General features: G+C 37.4%; 1 protein-coding gene across 1 annotated transcript in view; it reads left to right on the top strand.

Moving 5' to 3' along the window:
• The window catches only part of LOC126479258 (leukocyte tyrosine kinase receptor-like), a 782,006-nt gene that overhangs the window by 576,754 nt on the left and 187,090 nt on the right, over nucleotides 1-18,162 (top strand). Inside the window, 1 exon segment of the mRNA XM_050103770.1 lies at nucleotides 5,198-5,341. Coding sequence (XP_049959727.1) covers nucleotides 5,198-5,341 — 144 coding nt within the window.

The raw sequence follows: 18,162 nt of genomic DNA, 5'->3' as shown, positions 1-18,162 counted from the left end.
GTATAATGCAAACAAAATTAAAGCTCACAAATTTTATTATTGGACATTTACTAGAAGAAAAAAAGAGGCAAAAAAGTAGAGTAGAGAGAGAAGAAAAGCATTCCTTTGTATTCCAGTTATATACGAGGGCAGTTCAATAAGTAATGCAACACATTTTTTTTCTGAAACAGGGGTTGTTTTATTCAGCATTGAAATACACCAGGTTATTCCCCAATCTTTTAGCTAGACAACACTATTTTTCAACGTAATCTCCATTCAATGCTACGGCCTTACGCCACCTTGAAATGAGGGCCTGTATGCCTGCACGGTACCATTCCACTAGTCGATGTCGGAGCCAACGTCGTACTGCATCAATAACTTCTTCATCATCCGCGTAGTGCCTCCCACGGATTGCATCCTTCATTGGGCCAAACATATGGAAATCCAACGGTGCGAGATCGGGGCTGTAGGGTGCATGAGGAAGAACAGTCCACTGAAGTTTTGTGAGCTCCTCTCGGGTGCGAAGACTTGTGTGAGGTCTTGCGTTGTCATGAAGAAGGAGAAGTTCATTCAGATTTTTGTGCCTACGAACACGCTGAAGTCGTTTCTTCAATTTCTGAAGAGTAGCACAATACACTTCAGAGTTGATCGTTTGACCATGGGGAAGGACATCGAACAGAATAACCCCTTCAGTGTCCCAGAAGACTGTAACCATGACTTCACCGGCTGAGGGTATGGCTTTAAACTTTTTCTTGATAGGGGAGTGGGTGCGGTGCCACTCCATTGATTGCCATTTTGTTTCAGGTTCAAAGTGATGAACCCATGTTTCATTGCCTGTAACAATCTTTGACAAGAAATTTTCACCCTCAGCCACATGACGAGCAAGAAATTCCGCACAGATGGTTCTCCTTTGCTCTTTATGGTGTTCGGTTAGACAACGAGGGACCCAGCGGCAACAAACCTTTGAATATCCCAACTGGTGAACAATTGTGACAGCACTACCAACAGAGATGTCAAGTTGAGCACTGAGTTGTTTGATGGTGATCCGTCGATCATCTCGAACGAGTGTGTTCGCACACTCCGCCATTGCAGGAGTCACAGCTGTGCACGGCCAGCCCGCACGCGGGAGATCAGACAGTCTTGCTTGACCTTGCGGCGATGATGACACACGCTTTGCCCAACGACTCACCGTGCTTTTGTCCACTGCCAGATCACCGTAGACATTCTGCAAGCGCCTATGAATATCTGAGATGCCCTGGTTTTCCGCCAAAAGAAACTCGATCACTGCCTGTTGTTTGCAACGCACATCCATTACAGACTTCATTTTAACAGCTCCGTACAGCGCTGCTACCTGTCGGAAGTCAATGAAACTATACGAGACGAAGCGGGAATGTTTGAAAATATTCCACAAGAAATTTCCGGTTTTTTCAACCAAAATTGGCCAAGAAAAAAATGTGTTGCATTACTTATTGAACTGCCCTCGTACATCTGAGACAGTATTTTAGAATTTATTGAATAATCTGATGGAAAGCTTTGAGACTTCCAGCCTGTTGTCAGAGTTGGAATACCACAAAGTTTTGGCAAGTGGCATACTCATTATCTGTACCATTTTGTTGCAGTGATGATAAGTATGCAATTTATAAAAATGTTCCAGTTTTTTGACATTGACACTTGATTTGAAACCAAAGAACTTTTCATGAAAAATACATGCTGGAGAAATCTAGAAAGAGATTCATGCTTAACTGATGCATACATTGAATTAGAGTGATGGATGATATCAGTTGACTGTCATCATTGTGTGAATTAGAGGAAACAGATATATTTCATGTGAAAGTTAACAATAGTAATAATAATGTTATAAAAGTAAGTGTGGTGTGTCTGTATGTGCCACAAAACTTTGCAAGCAAATTTTGCAGCCCCCTGCGAGTTGCATAGTATGGTAACTTTCCATCTCCCTTCCATGAAGAAGATGTTGTTTAGGATCTGTAGGGGTTAAGTATGAAGATGTGAGTGTCTTAAAATGGAATTTGTACATGAAGACATAAAAAATGTAAGTGTGTTGTGTCCATACATGGTTTTATACCTCCACCATACCCTCCTGCACCATCATGTGGTTCGGTAGTCCTCCATCCCCCATTATGAAGGTTTGGTTTGAAACTGCAGAGGTTGGGTTCGAAGATATGGGTGTCAAAAGAGGGCATCACACCAGTGGACTTGTTATGGAAAGATGGTGAAGCAGTGTGGAATTAAGTGCTGAAGTGGCTGAGACAGGCCAGATTGTTCTTTCTGGAATGTTGGGGAATGGTGCATAATGTTCCAAAATGGTACAGAATCTTCCAGAAGATTCAAGAATGTTCTAGGTCTTTCAGGTAATCCAAAATTAATGGGAGGTGCATTACTTACACATTCTGGATGTTTCTGGTAAATGCTTCCAATTGTTCCAAAATCAACTCTAACAGATGAAATCAATGCATGTTTGAAATAATCATTTCTTTATCCTTGAGTGAAGAAAGTACAAGTATGAGAGTGCAACTTTCAAATGATGAAGAAGTGAAACTTTTGTCAAAAACTTTACAGATTAGTGGAGCACTCATCCAGTTGATTATGCAACTGCCCATATTGAACCTACAAATTGTTTATGTAATATCGTTAACAGTCCAAATGAATTAATAGATATTGTTTCCCTGAAAATTGTTCACAATTATTCAAGTTGGTCATTTGAAGAGCGATTTTAGCAATAAGAAATGAAATAGCTGACAATATTAATTTAAAAACTTATAACAAGAAATGGCCATGAACAGTTATCAAACAGTGTAATTGAAGCAAAAATAATATTAGGCAAACGTAAAGGGAAAACAGCATTTACTGTTATGATTCTGCTCGCATCTACCTAACTGCCATTTAAAGACTGCAATTTCCATTAGTATAGCATTTATTGTCACTATAACTAAGGCTCTATCACTGTAAGACAAAAGTTAAGATGTTGTGGTATTATTTTGAAAGAAATGTGGCTTGCATGTCCAGAATTAACATTCCAGTTTCAAAATGCTATAGCAGGAGAACTGCTGCTCAGAATGATGTCAATTTTGAACAGCATATTATTGATGCAGGGAAAAACGTATTGGAATGAAAATTTGACCAATAAATGGTGCTGTAAACATAAGAAAATACACACTTGACTGTCTCCATAAAGGATCTCACACTGCTGGTAAGCTCTTTTACAAGAAAGTTCTGGGCACTGAAGGGTATAAAAAAAGGTATTGGTCCAAAGTATGCTAAGGGCTAGGAGAAAAATGAATACAAAATTTTTTGATGGCAGTGTGGAAGAAGGAGGAAAGCATTTGGTTCGATGTCTGTCAGAGTTGTGGCCACAGCATTGCAGGAGGGGCCGAGTGTAGACATGCAAACATGCAGTGCACAGAGAATTGCTTGAATGTTGGACATACCTACAAGTATAGTGCATGAAACTGTATGAAACATCCTTGCATTCCTACCCATATAAAAGCACCCGTGTTCAGGAATTGCTTCCTGCTGACCTGCCAGCATGATAAATGGTATCCTGCTGACCTGCCAGCATGATAAACATTCACTCTGGAATGTCTTTCTTGCATGGAAATTGACAGTGAGTGGGCATGGAACATTCTGTGAACAGACAAAGCTCAATTCCATCTCCAAGGATGTCAATACTCAGAATTGCAGAATATGCCCAACAGAAAATCCGCATGCACATCAAACTGTACCACTTCATTCTGCAAAGCTGACTCTGTGATGCAGGTTGACAGCATTGTTTACCATAAGGCTGTATTTTATGGGGGAGATGAACCTTGGGAGCCTTGTTACCTGTACTGTCACTGGTAAATGCTGTGAGAGTCTTGCGCACCAATGTCATTCCAACCTTTCAACAGTGTTGATGTGTGGGTAGGATCATTTTTATACAAGATGGTGCTGCTCCACACATTGCATGGCAAGTGAAGTGGCTGGTGCAGAGGCAGTTCAGAAATGCTAGAATTATCAGCCATCATTTTCCTGCAGCCTGCATGTCAAGATCACCTGGTCTTCATTTATATGACTTCTGGTTGCAGTGTTATCTGAAAGATATTGTGTTCAGTTCTCCAGTTATGCTTGTAGCTGAATTGAAGGCACACATTGCACAACACATCCTGAATGTGTCCTCTGAGACACTCTGACATGCTGTTTCTTGATTTCAACTTGTGGCAGAAAATAATGGACAGCATGTTGAATACATCTTGTGCCAGTCTCAAACAGTTATAAATCAATGTCATTTTTATGGACAATTAAAAACTGAGACCATTTTGCTGTTTTGCTGTTTGTGTGTTATTTGGCCTCAGGAAATTTAAAAACCAATTTTTTCCATCTGATGTAGTACAGCATTGCCATGGTAGATGCTTACCTTGCTAACAGTGCCACAAGTTTACATTTAGCAGCTCCCTATACTCATTTTAGTTATTGGTCCTACAGTTAAGAAATTTATTGATTCACTCAATATTTTCTCTTCCATCTTCGTTACCATCTGACTTCTGTAAGGGCTGAGAGGTTGACACTTAGATCCGCATCTGTGGGAAATGTACATTTAATACAACTGATAGTGCACCTATAAATTTGAGGTCCCCACGAAATTTTGATCCAGTTAGCAGTTAAGCCCTGAAGAATCCTCCTGCATGTGGTGATGAAACAGCAGTGAGTAGTTTTACATGTTGACCACAGCCTCCAAAAATGTGATGTTTTAAGTGAAATAAACATTAGACCACAAAAGCTTCCTCTTTTGTATGACTTGGTGTCTGCACTTGATATTCAACATTGTTTTATATTTGTAGGATATGTGCTCCCATTTCCACAGTGAGGTAACAATACCACAACAAGTAACAACTGAGACAATTGCAATTACAAAAATACAGCAAGACTAATATCTCCATTAGTCTGTTCATTGCAGATCTTCACTGTGTTAACAGAGCAGTGGTTGCCGAGTTTGATAAATAGGCAGTTTTGGAAGTGTTTAGGTGCAGTTCAATTTGATACATACAAATTGTCAAAGGAATTATTATCACAAGACATTACTATGATCTGTCTCTCATTACCTCACTGTCAACAGGACATTAAACTCTTAATCTTCCGTTCCTTACGTCAGTATGATGCTGTACATATTTTTTGTAGCCATAAATCTTTAAAGCAGCTGTTTCTGATTGTGTATTGTACTCAGTTTACAGGTTACAGCAACGATTATGCTTGCCAAAGAAACTATACAACCTCTAGACCTTCAGGAGGTGCCATATTTGGATTGAAGACCTTTGAACCAATGAATAGAAGTGGTGGTGGTGGAGGTGGAGGAACATTTGTCTTCCTTGTAAGTTATAGTGATTCATTGTAATGTAATGTATCTCCTTAATATAAAACCCTGAGTTACCTTTTTCTATTATTTTAATAGAAACTTAAAATCCCAAGTATACTCTCGCAACTTAAGAACAGACCTTTGAAAAAATGAAACCTCACTTATATCCATTTCAGCACTGATAGTTAAGTGTTCATTTGCTAGAGGGCATTTGGTCCTACATTTGTAGCCTACCTGTCTTTTTTGGTTGAGGTGATTGCCACTATCTATCATCTTTACTGTATGCTGTTTTGGATATTCAAAAGGGTGGCTACGGTGATCCTGAGTTTGACACTGAATTTGGTGGCCCAGAAAGTGAAGAAGAATGTGATGTTACTTCATTACATAATGAAAGAGATGACAGTTTGTCAGTTGAGTAACAAGTGTTCACCAGTGGTACGACATAAATACATCCACTGTGCTCCAGTCAACTCCTCTGAGGTTTATGTTCACAGGAAACTATTGTGAAATACATGGTTAGGCTTCATGGCTACACAGAAACTAAAAAATGACTTCAGGTTTTAGGATATTTTAATCAAAATGCAGTGCACAAGTTTGGTAATCTTCAGAATTTTGTGACTCATTATTTTCAGCTTTAAAAGTTGTCTTTACTTGTTTATCTGTAATGTCATTCATTACATGATGTTCTTTATTAACAAAAAATAATTTTTTTGGAGCATAATTTGAAAAAATATTAACATAAGGGGTTACTGCAGTGCATGTTAAGGGAATACATTAAATTAGTTTCTTTATGCTGGGTCCAGTTGACAGTGAAATTTGGAAAAATTAGTGATGATGCAAAAGATGATGTTCCTTAACTTTCCACATTTCTCTGAAAATGTTTTGACTTTTCATGCTTTGAATTAATTGTAATATATATTTTTCTTTGTTTCTAATGTATAAATAGTTATTTGTATCATTAATTTAAAATTAGTAAAAATTAATTACAGTTTGCTAACTGATGAAGTGTATTCACAAAAACTAACTACCACGAAGACAGGGTTCCTAACAATTGCACTAACTGTCGCTATCTCATGTTGTACTTCTCATACTCCTCATTAAAAACCATATTATTACCTTGTAAGACCTGAGTTTCTCCTGGTGTGTACAATGTTCAAATAACTTACAGGAATGCAGTCAGGTGATGTCATTGACAACTGCTGGAATTTTGACAGTAGCACTCCCTGCCACTGACAAGGCAAAACTGCAGGTTTGACTTGAATATGGTAAGGTGTGCTCCTTTTGAAATATCAGCATTTCTCAACGATGTCACCCAGCTGCATTCCTGTAAATTATTTGAACATTATCACCTTATTACTCTTCCATATACTTCATTATAAAGCCTAATCACATACCTCAGTATTGCATTAAATACATCATCACATTATATACTTCAGCTTCAGATCCCTGCTTTGCCTTACTCACCAAAATGACACTTCATGGTAACAAATAAGAATACCTAATATTGATAACACAACAGACACCACATAAATCAAAGCATATTTCACTGTAAATAATACATTTTTCTTACTCAAGCCTGAAGGGCTACACAGTAATACATTTTACTTAAAATACAACTTATTACAGGCAGTTCACTTTAACTTGAACAAATGACATTAATATTACCCTCCAATATGTATATAAATGGCAGTGAATTTATTATTTCTGCTACTGCTGATGTAACAAACAGTTCTGTTAAGTTTTCCCATAAAATTTTCAGATGAATTCAAGATTCTTTTATATTTTGGCTTACAATAAATATAATATTATTTTTTAACTGAAAGAGGTATATTATTTTGTCCACACTTCTATCACAACTAGATTTCCAAACACAAAATAAATAATTTTTCCCATTAAATTAACAGACACTTAAATACTCTTTGCTTTCATCCTTTTAGATAAAGTTAAAAATAACAAAAAAAAATTCTAATTACATGTGAATGAAGGCCTCAAACCCAATACTGTTAGACTCTGCAAACTTATTGAAAACTACCTTTTGCACACTCTTTAGTTTGTTGTCACCTTTGAAAATTTTAGATATATCAATTATTGGGAATGCCATGACAGTTTGATTTAATTTTGCAAAGTCAGTCTTTCCAACCTTTCATACTCTACCTACCTGCTGTAATTGTATTCATATTACTTTCAAATACTCATACTTTATTGACCATTTCAAATGTTTTATATTACTTTTCAACCTTGCATTCTGTCACAATGTGACCTACTTTATCAACACTTACATTTGCAATTTCCTCACCTATTTCTACAGGGTGTATATGACCCGGGACAACCGGGAGATTCAAGAATTTTTTCATGCGGGAGAAAACTGTAAAAAAAAAAAGGGAATTTATTAAAATTCAGGGAACTTTTCATTGTTTTAGTTTTCAGTTAAATTTTTGCAACTGTCTGGTAAGAACCAGTACTCTAACAAAGAATATTACTGTATCTCGCTACTGCAGAATAATACTGCAGCAATAAAACACAAATGAGAGAAAAAAAACGAAAATAAATCTTAAGTTGCAAAGGAAATGCACCATATACAACTACGAAACACAGTGCTCATACAAGTGTCTGCTAACAGCAAAATGTGTCAAAGGCTTTAGGAAGACTATGCAATGCTTCATAACAACAAATTGCCTCCGATGAGCGTGACGTCACAACTTTTTACATTAGATTCGTTTGAGCGGTTGCGTGGGAGCTTATGTGCATGTGCAGTTGAGTCGCGTGTGAGTAGTACCTTCTCCTACTTCTGGCTACAGAAGTGTGGCAGTTAGCTATATAAGCAAAAGCAGCTAGCAGCCAGATGCTATCCAGAAAAATTTTACTGGTGCGCCTAAGCTGCCAGATTCACATATACGCAACAGGCCTGGAACTAGGGGGCGGCGTCAAACAGGGGTATCTGCCCTGGGTGGCAGTTCGGGGGAGGGGGGGGGGGGGCAAATTCATATTATTGAGGAAAAAGACCTTGTTTCACAAAGCACCTAGCATCCTGCGTACGTTGGTCTATTGATTGCTCATCTGATCTTGAACAAATTCTAAGTTGATTTCTGAATGAATCATAAGTTGATTTTTGAATGCATGCATAGCGTACATGATGTTTCTGGCAGGGGAATCCCCATCGCATCTACAAGTAAACTTACCTGCAGACAAAAGCGGATGGGTCTATATGAGCTGAGCGGAATAAAACCGAATGGGTGAATGCCAATTGCTGTTTAGGTGATTGACTGGGTTTGCAAATGATCAGCGTTGCTATAATTACTAGAGAATTCCATAGATTCAGACTACCAGAGTGGAAATAAATGACTAACAGGAGTACGTATTGTCTTCTTCGTGTATCCAAGAGAATTAAATTTTGACAGAAAAGTTTTGGCCAGACCGCTACACTACTAAGGGTCAGTTACACAGTCCCCGGCTAACAGCCGCTAAAGTTCTATTCTGGGAGTAGCCCGGAAAATGCGTTGTACCAATATGTAATAACGACTAACCAGAGAATAAATGTGGGATAATTAAACTGGTGATTGTGGCAGGGTTAGTGAAGTTAACCAGAGAATAAGTTTTGACACTGGCTGGAATGGTTACAAGATTAGTGATGACAAGATTGTTTGTTAGAAAGAGGAAAGAGAAGAAACAGGGACTCACACAAATTATAAAAGAATATGATGATTCCAAATTTATATAAAAATTTTGTACTGCTAGTTTTCGATCTGATGCTTCAGAAGCTAGAGAGTATGAATGAAACATGAAACTATTTCCTAACATAAAACTTTTTGCTATTAGGAGGCCTAATAGGCATTTGATATTGGTACTTCATGAATTATATTCTGTCATGTTATAAAAATGACCATTTGTGCGAAAACAGTCTCATTTATTTGGTGTGTGTAACAATTGCTGCAATATTAGGCGGGCTTATTTCATTTTATCTAGCAGACAGTGGCAAAATACACATAATCAGATCGAAAAACCACATCAGTCTTGGGTAATATTTTTACTAACAGCTTTTCTAGTATTAGACAACCACATTTTGTTCTTTCATGTAGCAAAATGTTGCCAAACTTTGATGAGGTAATAGATTCTTTCCCAGAAAGGAAAGTATGCCACATAAAGCTGTGGCAAGATTAGAGAGAAAAAAAAGCTAGGACTTGAGGATTGAAGAAATGTATACTGTCCTGCTTGTGTCTTGTCTTTACTAGTTTTATGTCACACAAAACAGCAGGTTATCAGCTAATAGGCAGTAAAGACTGCAAATTTTCTGAAGAGTTCTTGCCCTGCTGGTTACAAATAATCCCATCCAGTATTAATATCATCTAGTATTTTTTTTTTTTTTAAAGAGGGGCAGCATGTCAAACCGGCCAACTGGGAGCAGGAGAGGCACCACAGGAGATATTAATTTCCACTGGCCTGAATATAGTTTGATGGCATCCATTACAATTACACGTCTGAATTCCACAGAGCGAAATACCAAGGCGTGCGATGGAAGAATGCTGTGTGAAGAGGCGTGGCACTGCACTTCGGCACACTTACGACCAAATAACATGTCTTATGTTCCCCCAAACATATATGTTTTATGTATCAGACTCTTCAGAAAGATGTGCGCTACAGAATGAAGATATTTTTGAAAAGTCGATTTTTTAAATTTTTTGCATCCTACCTCAAACGCTCGAGGGAGGAAGAGTGCCACTATCTAATACTGCTGTGGTTTGGAAATAACGTAGATCCAGAGCTGATGCACTGAGCAGTCTGAGTTGTAGTGGGGAGGTGGTAGTCTGCATGTGGCCCGTGTTTACGTTAAGTGGTTTTGCTGTTTCCTCTTCATTTGTTCCTCTCACTTCAAATGAAAACAAAATGGATTTCTGTGGCCAGGAGCTATCAAGTGAATTAAAATACATTCACATAATTATGGAAGGGTCTCCCGCATCATCCCGTACGCTCCTAGGAGTATGGGACCTCATCATCATTGTCATCAAAATATGTTATTAGTTTCAGATTTCATTTTGCTTTCACCTTTCTGACAGTCAAGCATTAATTGCCTAGCAGAACAATGAAGTTAAAAGAAATTTGACTTCTATTAATCTTTTCCGCTGAGGCAGTCAGTTTATTTGAAACAAAGTGTTTAATTCCACACTATTGGCTAGTTTCAACTGTTCGCTGTATTTAAAGTTCACATTTCCATCTTCTAGCACATATGGAATTATGCCATAATAAAGAACCAAACATGAGATAAAACAGTACTGGTACTCCAAGAAAATTTACATCTGAATCTGGAGGTATGAATGTGCACTTTAAGCCGAATTATGCATTTTAGTATGGTCCACAAAATTCCCAAACTCTTAGATTATGCTCTAATGTCTTGTTTCTTTTATGACTTAATGTAAGATGTTTTAATGTTTTAGACATATGAACATACGGGCTTCCTGCGCCATTGTAGCTGCGCAAGTGTGGTGATGCCTGTTACCTGGCGCACTCTGACATCTGCTGAAGTGAACCTATTTGTAACAGGTCGCAGGAAAATATTCCGAATGGTTGTTTGAAAAGCGTACTTTCAAAGTAAATTTCCTTTTACACAAGATGAACTCTATGCACGAATGTCCAATGAATTACTTAAATCACAGAGCATTTGGGTCTCATTCAAAAATCAAGTCTTTGAGGATGACCATTTAGAATATTTTCAAGCCCAGAAGATCAGACATTTATGTCGTTGTTAAAAATTTTACTGGCACATTTGTGTGATGTATCTTAAAATATGACATGCGCAGAAAATATCAACAGTATGTGTGAAAGCTTAGCTTCTCTTGCAGCTTATTAATCTTAGAGACCATTATTATACATCTACATCTATATGGTTACTCTGCAATTCACACTTAACTGCCAGGCAGAGGCAACACTATGTATATTAATTTGAACCATTACCTTTTCCTATTTGTGTCTTCGCACTACCTAACAGTTATGCTGCTATTGGCTGACTACATCAAGTGTCCTATGCTCTGAATATTCACTGTCATTGGCTAGTGAGATCGCTTGACATGAGCTGTGACTGTCTTACAAAAGTGCATCGCAATCTCGATTTTGAATTTGAATTTATACTTTCGTAATATGAAAATATGCAGTGTACATGTTGCTGCACATCTCATTTTCTAAAGTGCCGGGAAATTCTATGCCGGTGTATAAAACCACAACCATTGAAAGGATTGATAAGTTTGACAGTTTCGAGGACGAGTATAGTGTTACTTAACACACAAAAAGTGTGTTTTTAACCGGGAAATCTGGGAAAAATCCGGGAATTTTTTTCCTCTTCCATGTATACACCCTGTTCTACGTTCATTACCTTAACATTATCTATTTTGTCTGTTTAGGAAGTCATCTCATTACTATCATTATCAGATCAGATTTGCCCTACTTCAGCTAACTCAGCCTTACAAGAATCAACAACAACTTGAATGCCAAATTTTCTTTTACATTTTCGAATATATTTATTTATTTGTCCACTATACCTTGTTGGTACATCGAATGTACATAAGATATTGGACATCATTTAATCTTTTTCAAGCAGACTTTTATTGAATCTCTCCTATTGTTCATATCTTCAATATAACTGCAGAAACCAGCTTTCAATCTTTTTGAATGTCAAGGTAATGTCATATTGTTACTGCATACCAATGCCAGTACTGTCAGAGTGCCGATTCATTGGTATATTGTTTACTTTCACCCAGCTTTTAAAATTTGCCGCAATGTGTAGCTAACATCTTCAGTATTGATACTCAGCATTTCAATTTACATGTACATAAATAGTCATTGACTTTCAAATGTCATTGCTGTGAAATATTGATGATTGATACTCTGCTACTGCATTGTTGATTTGTTGAAATTTTTGCTTTATAGTACTTGTTTTATTTTGTTATTTCATCCAACTTTTTTGTTTTTGTGCAATATTGTCATTTAATGTTGTTTCTGTCATATTATTCGTTAAGTTAATGTTTACAGTTTGTTTATTTTGTTTGCTTTTGCGATATTTTTATAAAAATTTGTCCAACAATGAAAACTGTGTTTTAATGGAAAATACTAGTGATACAGATGATTTTAGAGAAGGTAGCATGGTTTCAGAAACCAACAGTGATGTTCTTGCTGGTATATTGATTGAAAGCGAAGACAGAATTAAAAATATACAGTATATTGGAATAATTGTACCTGAGACATTACAACCACTACCACATCTATTTTATGAAGTGCCTGGAACACAGCACATCCCACCAATGGAATCTTCTGTAATTGAATGTTTCCATTTATTTTTCACTGCAGCATTACTTCAACTAATTATGACCAAAACAAATCACTCAGCTAACCAGTTTATTTCTATACATGCTGCTGCTGCTACTTTGTCCAGTCTGTATGAAAATGCAAGAATGTCACAGTAGCTGATGTAAGAGGTTTTATAGCATGCTTACTGAATGTGGAGCTCAGCAAAAGACCTAAATTGTTTTCATACTGGAATATAAATCTTTCAAAAGCATTTCCATCCTTTGACAAAGTGTACTCTGCTCCAAAACACAAGTGTTACGTGATACAGAAATGCATACATTGAGCAGATCATGATGTACTGTACAATTACATTATTTTACTCAGAAATGTGTATAGAATTTGTGGACAGTAGTGAGTTTCTTTAAACCAAAAGTGGTGTTAATTATATGGGAACAAAATCCAATTTATATTATTAAAAAGAATACTTTTTATTTCCTCATATACAAACAATTTAAAGTGAAAAGAGTATGACAATCTGCTGTGCCATAATAAATTACATACTTCATGCATTACTATTTTTGCCCAGTTTTTAATTTCTGCCCAGTTTTGAGTTCATTTCCATTCTTAAATTGTCAGATTTTGACTTTAAACTACTGATGTCACTTTGAAGACTATCAGAAATTTCTTGACTGATTTCTCTCATCTCTACCCTTATACTACTGATGTCACTTTTAAGCTCATGACTGTTTTTGTCTTGTTTTACATTCAAAATGTCACATTTTAAATCCAGCATATTAAATAGATCACTGTTTACATAATTCAGTAATGGCAATAATCACTCATTTGCTGCAACTAATATGGTATTTGGTACTTCCTGTTCTACTCAATCAAAAAAAGTTTTGTATCACCCCGGTTCCCAGAACTCCTGAAGATAGATGTTGACTGTGGATATTGTATCACAGACACAGTCCCTTTGACTGTTCAGAGATGTCACTAAACCTGCCCAAAGATGTAAACAACCATGTATGAGCAGCGGCTATTAGACGGAGGAGACCGACATTCCATCAGTTCCAGTCATCCCACCAGGAAGGAGGTACACGGCTCGTGTCGTCTGTAGTTAAACCATGCCTAGACAGTCAATACCAAGATTCAGTTGCGCCCGCATTGTCAATTTGTGCCAGGAAGGGCTCTTAACAAAAGAAGTGTCCAGGCATCTCGGAGTGAACCAAAGCAATGTCATTCGGACATGGAGGAGATACAGGGAGACAGGAATTGTCAATGACATGTCTCGCTCAGGCTGCCCAAGGGCTACTACTGCAGTGGTTGACTGCTACCTACCGATTATGGCTCGGAGGAACCCTGACAGCAACGCCACTATGTTGAATAATGCTTTCCATGCAGCCACAGGACGTCGTGTTACAACTCAAACTGTGCATAATAGGCTGCATGATGCACAACTTCACTCCTGACGTCCATGGTAAGGTCCATCTTTGCAACCGTGACACCATGCAACGTGGTGCAGATGGGCCCAGCAACATGCCAAATGAACTGCTCAGGATTGGCATCAACTTCTCTTGACCAGTGAGTGTCATATATGGCTTCAATCAGACAATAGTTAGAGACGTATTGGGAGGCAACCCAGTCAGGCTGTATGCCTTAGACACACTGTGCAGCAAGTACAGCAAGGTGGAGATCCCCTGCTGTTTTGGGGTGGCATTATGTGGGGTCAATGTATACCGTTGGTGGTCATGGAATGAGCCATAATGGCTGTGTGATACATGGATGCTGTTCTCTGACCGATAGTGCAACCATATCAGCAGCATATTGGTGAGCCATTTGTCTTCATGGATGACAATTCATACCCCCATTGTGCACGTCTTATATGAATGACTTCCTTCAGGATAATGACATCGCTTGACTAGAGTGGCTAGACATGAACCCTATTGAACATGCCTGGGATAGATTGAAATGGGCTGTTTATGGACAACGTGACCCACCAACCACTCTGAGGGATCTGATGCCGAATTGCCATTGAGGAATGGGACAATCTGGACTGACAGTCCTTGATATACTTGTGGATAGTATGCCACGAGAAATAGAGGCATGCATCAATGCAAGAGGACATGCTATTGGGTATTAGAGATACCATTGTGTACAGGAATCTGGACCATCACCTCTGAAGGTCTCACTGTATGGTAGTACAACATGCAATGTGTGGTTTTCATGAACAATAAAAAGGGTGGAAATGTTGTTTATGTTGATCTCTATTCCAGTTTTATGTACAGGTTCCAGATCTCTCGGAACCGAGGTGATGCCAAACTTTGTTTGATGTGTATAGATATTCTTCTAGCTGTACTTTTAGTTTTACATCCATATCACTCAGTACTCATGACTGACTAGCGTATATTTCAGTGTCTCAACTTTGAGCCTACTTGCAATGTTGTGCTACTGTCAGAATACAGTTCACTCTTAACAATGAAATAATTTTTATCATTAAATTCTAATCTGTGCTCCCATCATCAAACACACTGTTTACAACTTCTCTGACACTCATTTTAGCTATAATTACAGAACACTGAACAAAATAAACACTTTAGTCTTAATTCTTGGTGTGTTGTATTGCTCTTAAAGAATTTTGGCCCCCTGCCAGGTTAGTTTGTGTACCTCAAGATGCCTCCCTGTTAGACAATGCTATGCTAATATTGTACCAATATCTTTGGCTTTCACTTCCAGTATGGTGCTGTTCATGATATTGCTCATATATATGTACTGTTTCGTTTTCACATATCAACAGTTCCAGTTATTTTTTTACTAATAAAAGCATTGCAAACCATTGAAGTATTTATGTCTCAGTTGTTGTGACTCACTTATTTTCTGTCTCCTGCCACTGTTTTTTAACCATTGTTTGTGTATATAATGCTACCATTTCCTTGACTTAAAAATTTTTGTGAGTTCATTTCCCTATGTCTGTCTTAACCTGATTCATCATATGTAAGTTTGCTCACCTTGTACAGTGCCTTCAATAATTATGTACTTGGTTGGCGATGGTTTCTTTGCACTGTTGAAGGATCTGATGAATATAATTCACGTAATGTACACCACACTACAGTAATTAATTGTTGGTCTCTTCATAATATTTGTAATCAGTTATCCTTGTCTAATGATCACCTTTGTCACAGGCAATAGTCTAACTCTTTAGACCAGGTTTGCAAACTACATTCATTAGTGCTTTATGACACAGTTCTGTAGTTCAGTTTTCAGTCACAGAATATACATGTTGATGGCTAAATACAGAATGTTTCACACAGATAATCTCATGTATTAACTGTACAATTTGCTAGTTTACTACATATTGTTGATATTTTGGTATCTAGTCACAGTCTGCCTCAAGTCTTTGTATATCACTCCTATTTACAGAGATGAATAAGATTAAAAATCAGAATTTATTATTACATTTTAAATGCTAATGTAAAAGATAATAAAAACATAAAGAAACAATAGGCAAAGAAGGAAGTCTGTTTAACTATGACCTGCATAACAAGAAAATATCCAAAATAAGAGATCCTACTTTACTTCTGTATACACAAGGATTCCCAAAGGCTGCCAAAAAGTATTGAGAGTAGAATAATTAACAAATTAATAAATTATTTTATTGAAAGCAGGCATGTTTGGAATTAGATAAATTTGAAGTGCTGTATCACCTCTTGATCTATTGGTAAATATCAAGCATTGAAGATGCGAATTCATGAGCTATAGATCTAGTCATTCCTTTAGTTTTTAACTATTTAAGATTGGAACATTCTAGATCATGAAATTTTTTAATACAAATTAATTTTGAAATGTTAAGTTTTTGGAAAAACTAAAATGTGTGTTGTAAAAAAAGCAGGATGAGGTCTTTTGTATGAGCTGTGTTACTTTTGATGTAAACAGCTATTTGCATACAGAAAATTTCACCTTTGCCTGATTTTTATGTACCAGTACAATAAGCCATGAATATTCCTTTAAGGATAATGTTTCCATGCTAACCAAATGTACTATTTTTGTAATGTGCTACCCAGGCAGTGGAGTGTCACTAGTTAGTTTCAGACGAAAAACCAAGTGGCTGAAAAGAACCGACCCATCAACAGTGTACGAACAGAACCTGAATAGCAAACTGAGAGAAATAACCAAAAACTAACATGCCACTGTGTGTGAATAGTAATACTAAGTGAAAGATTAGAAAACATGAAAACAGCTGATCATGGGATGAATATGTATTTTCCTGTTGCCTACAATGCCAGATGGTTTTGTCATCTGATGCTGTGTCCATGCTGCCCACAGTGTTGCCATTAAACTATATAACTCTGAATAACCAACATTGCTATGATTATCTCACTACCAGTGTCCAAGTCTGACAGTGATACTAAAGCTCTCTCACCTTTAACAGGTGTGTAGGATCAGAAATGACCAAATCCTGGGCAAGGGGAAGCGTTGTGCAGGTAGCCCAGCAAGTGTTACCATCCACATAGCATTCTGTTCAGTTGCTGCCTGGTCCACAAGAGACTATGATTCCTGCCAAAGAGCATGTAGAGGAACTTCGGCTGAAGTTTAGAAGAGTAGTTGACCAAGTACTAGTTAGACATGAACACTTGACAGCATCAAAATAGGCTACCTCTTAGAATTAAGTACAGCCATCTGCACAGTCTGGCAACACTCTTGGACAAGGGAATGTTGGATTCCACTTGAGCTGCTACAATTCTGTGATGACTCTTGTTGTAGTGATAAATATCGCACAATGTAGACACAAAGTTGCAAATTCAAATTTATTTTCGTAACTGCATTTTGGCTGTCTACTAAATTTGTCAGTCTGATGGAACTTCAGAGATAATGTGCTTCATATTGTAACTCACCAATAATAATAAAACTTTCAGTGAAAGAGCTCATGGCTTCATCAAAGTCAGAACAGTTCATGTTTGAGGGTTCCCTTGCCCTACAGCAGTCACCGGCAACCAGCCTCCTGCCACCATCTGCGTGATGCCAGCCACTATCTGACCGGGTGAACACAGTGTGGCACATCATGGGTATATTTTTGCTCTCACATTGCTAAACATAAAATGGCCTGTTATTGTAGTTTGATTTTACACATGAAATAACTTCAGTAAACTGAGTGTGCAGTTACACAAGTATCATAGGTCACTATAAGTGTATTACTAACTGCCATTTTCTTATTTGAAGTTTTAGTATTTGTCTTGCAGTTATGAATTGGATTTTTCATACTTGAAATTTACAAACATTGCTTACATGTCGATAGAGCTGTAGGTGGAAAAAGGTCTAACATTTGCAACATGTTCACATTGGATGTAATAGAGGGGTGGAGGCACCTGCGGTGGACGTACTTCTGCGAAGGAGATCATAGTGCAAAACACCCCTTTTGTGCCACCAGTTGCAAAATATTATCTATTCTACCCTTTGCTCGAGGAAATGTCCTTTCTTAACAGTCAGCTATTAATTTCTTCTTAATAAATTAACATAATCACAGATTGCATAGGAATGCCAAAGAAGTGAACTGATGACAAAAAAGCAGT

The sequence above is a fragment of the Schistocerca serialis genome, chromosome 1 (assembly GCF_023864345.2).
Source record: "Schistocerca serialis cubense isolate TAMUIC-IGC-003099 chromosome 1, iqSchSeri2.2, whole genome shotgun sequence".
Taxonomy (NCBI): Eukaryota; Metazoa; Arthropoda; class Insecta; order Orthoptera; family Acrididae; genus Schistocerca; species Schistocerca serialis.
This window is presented reverse-complemented; position numbering and strand designations above follow the sequence as displayed.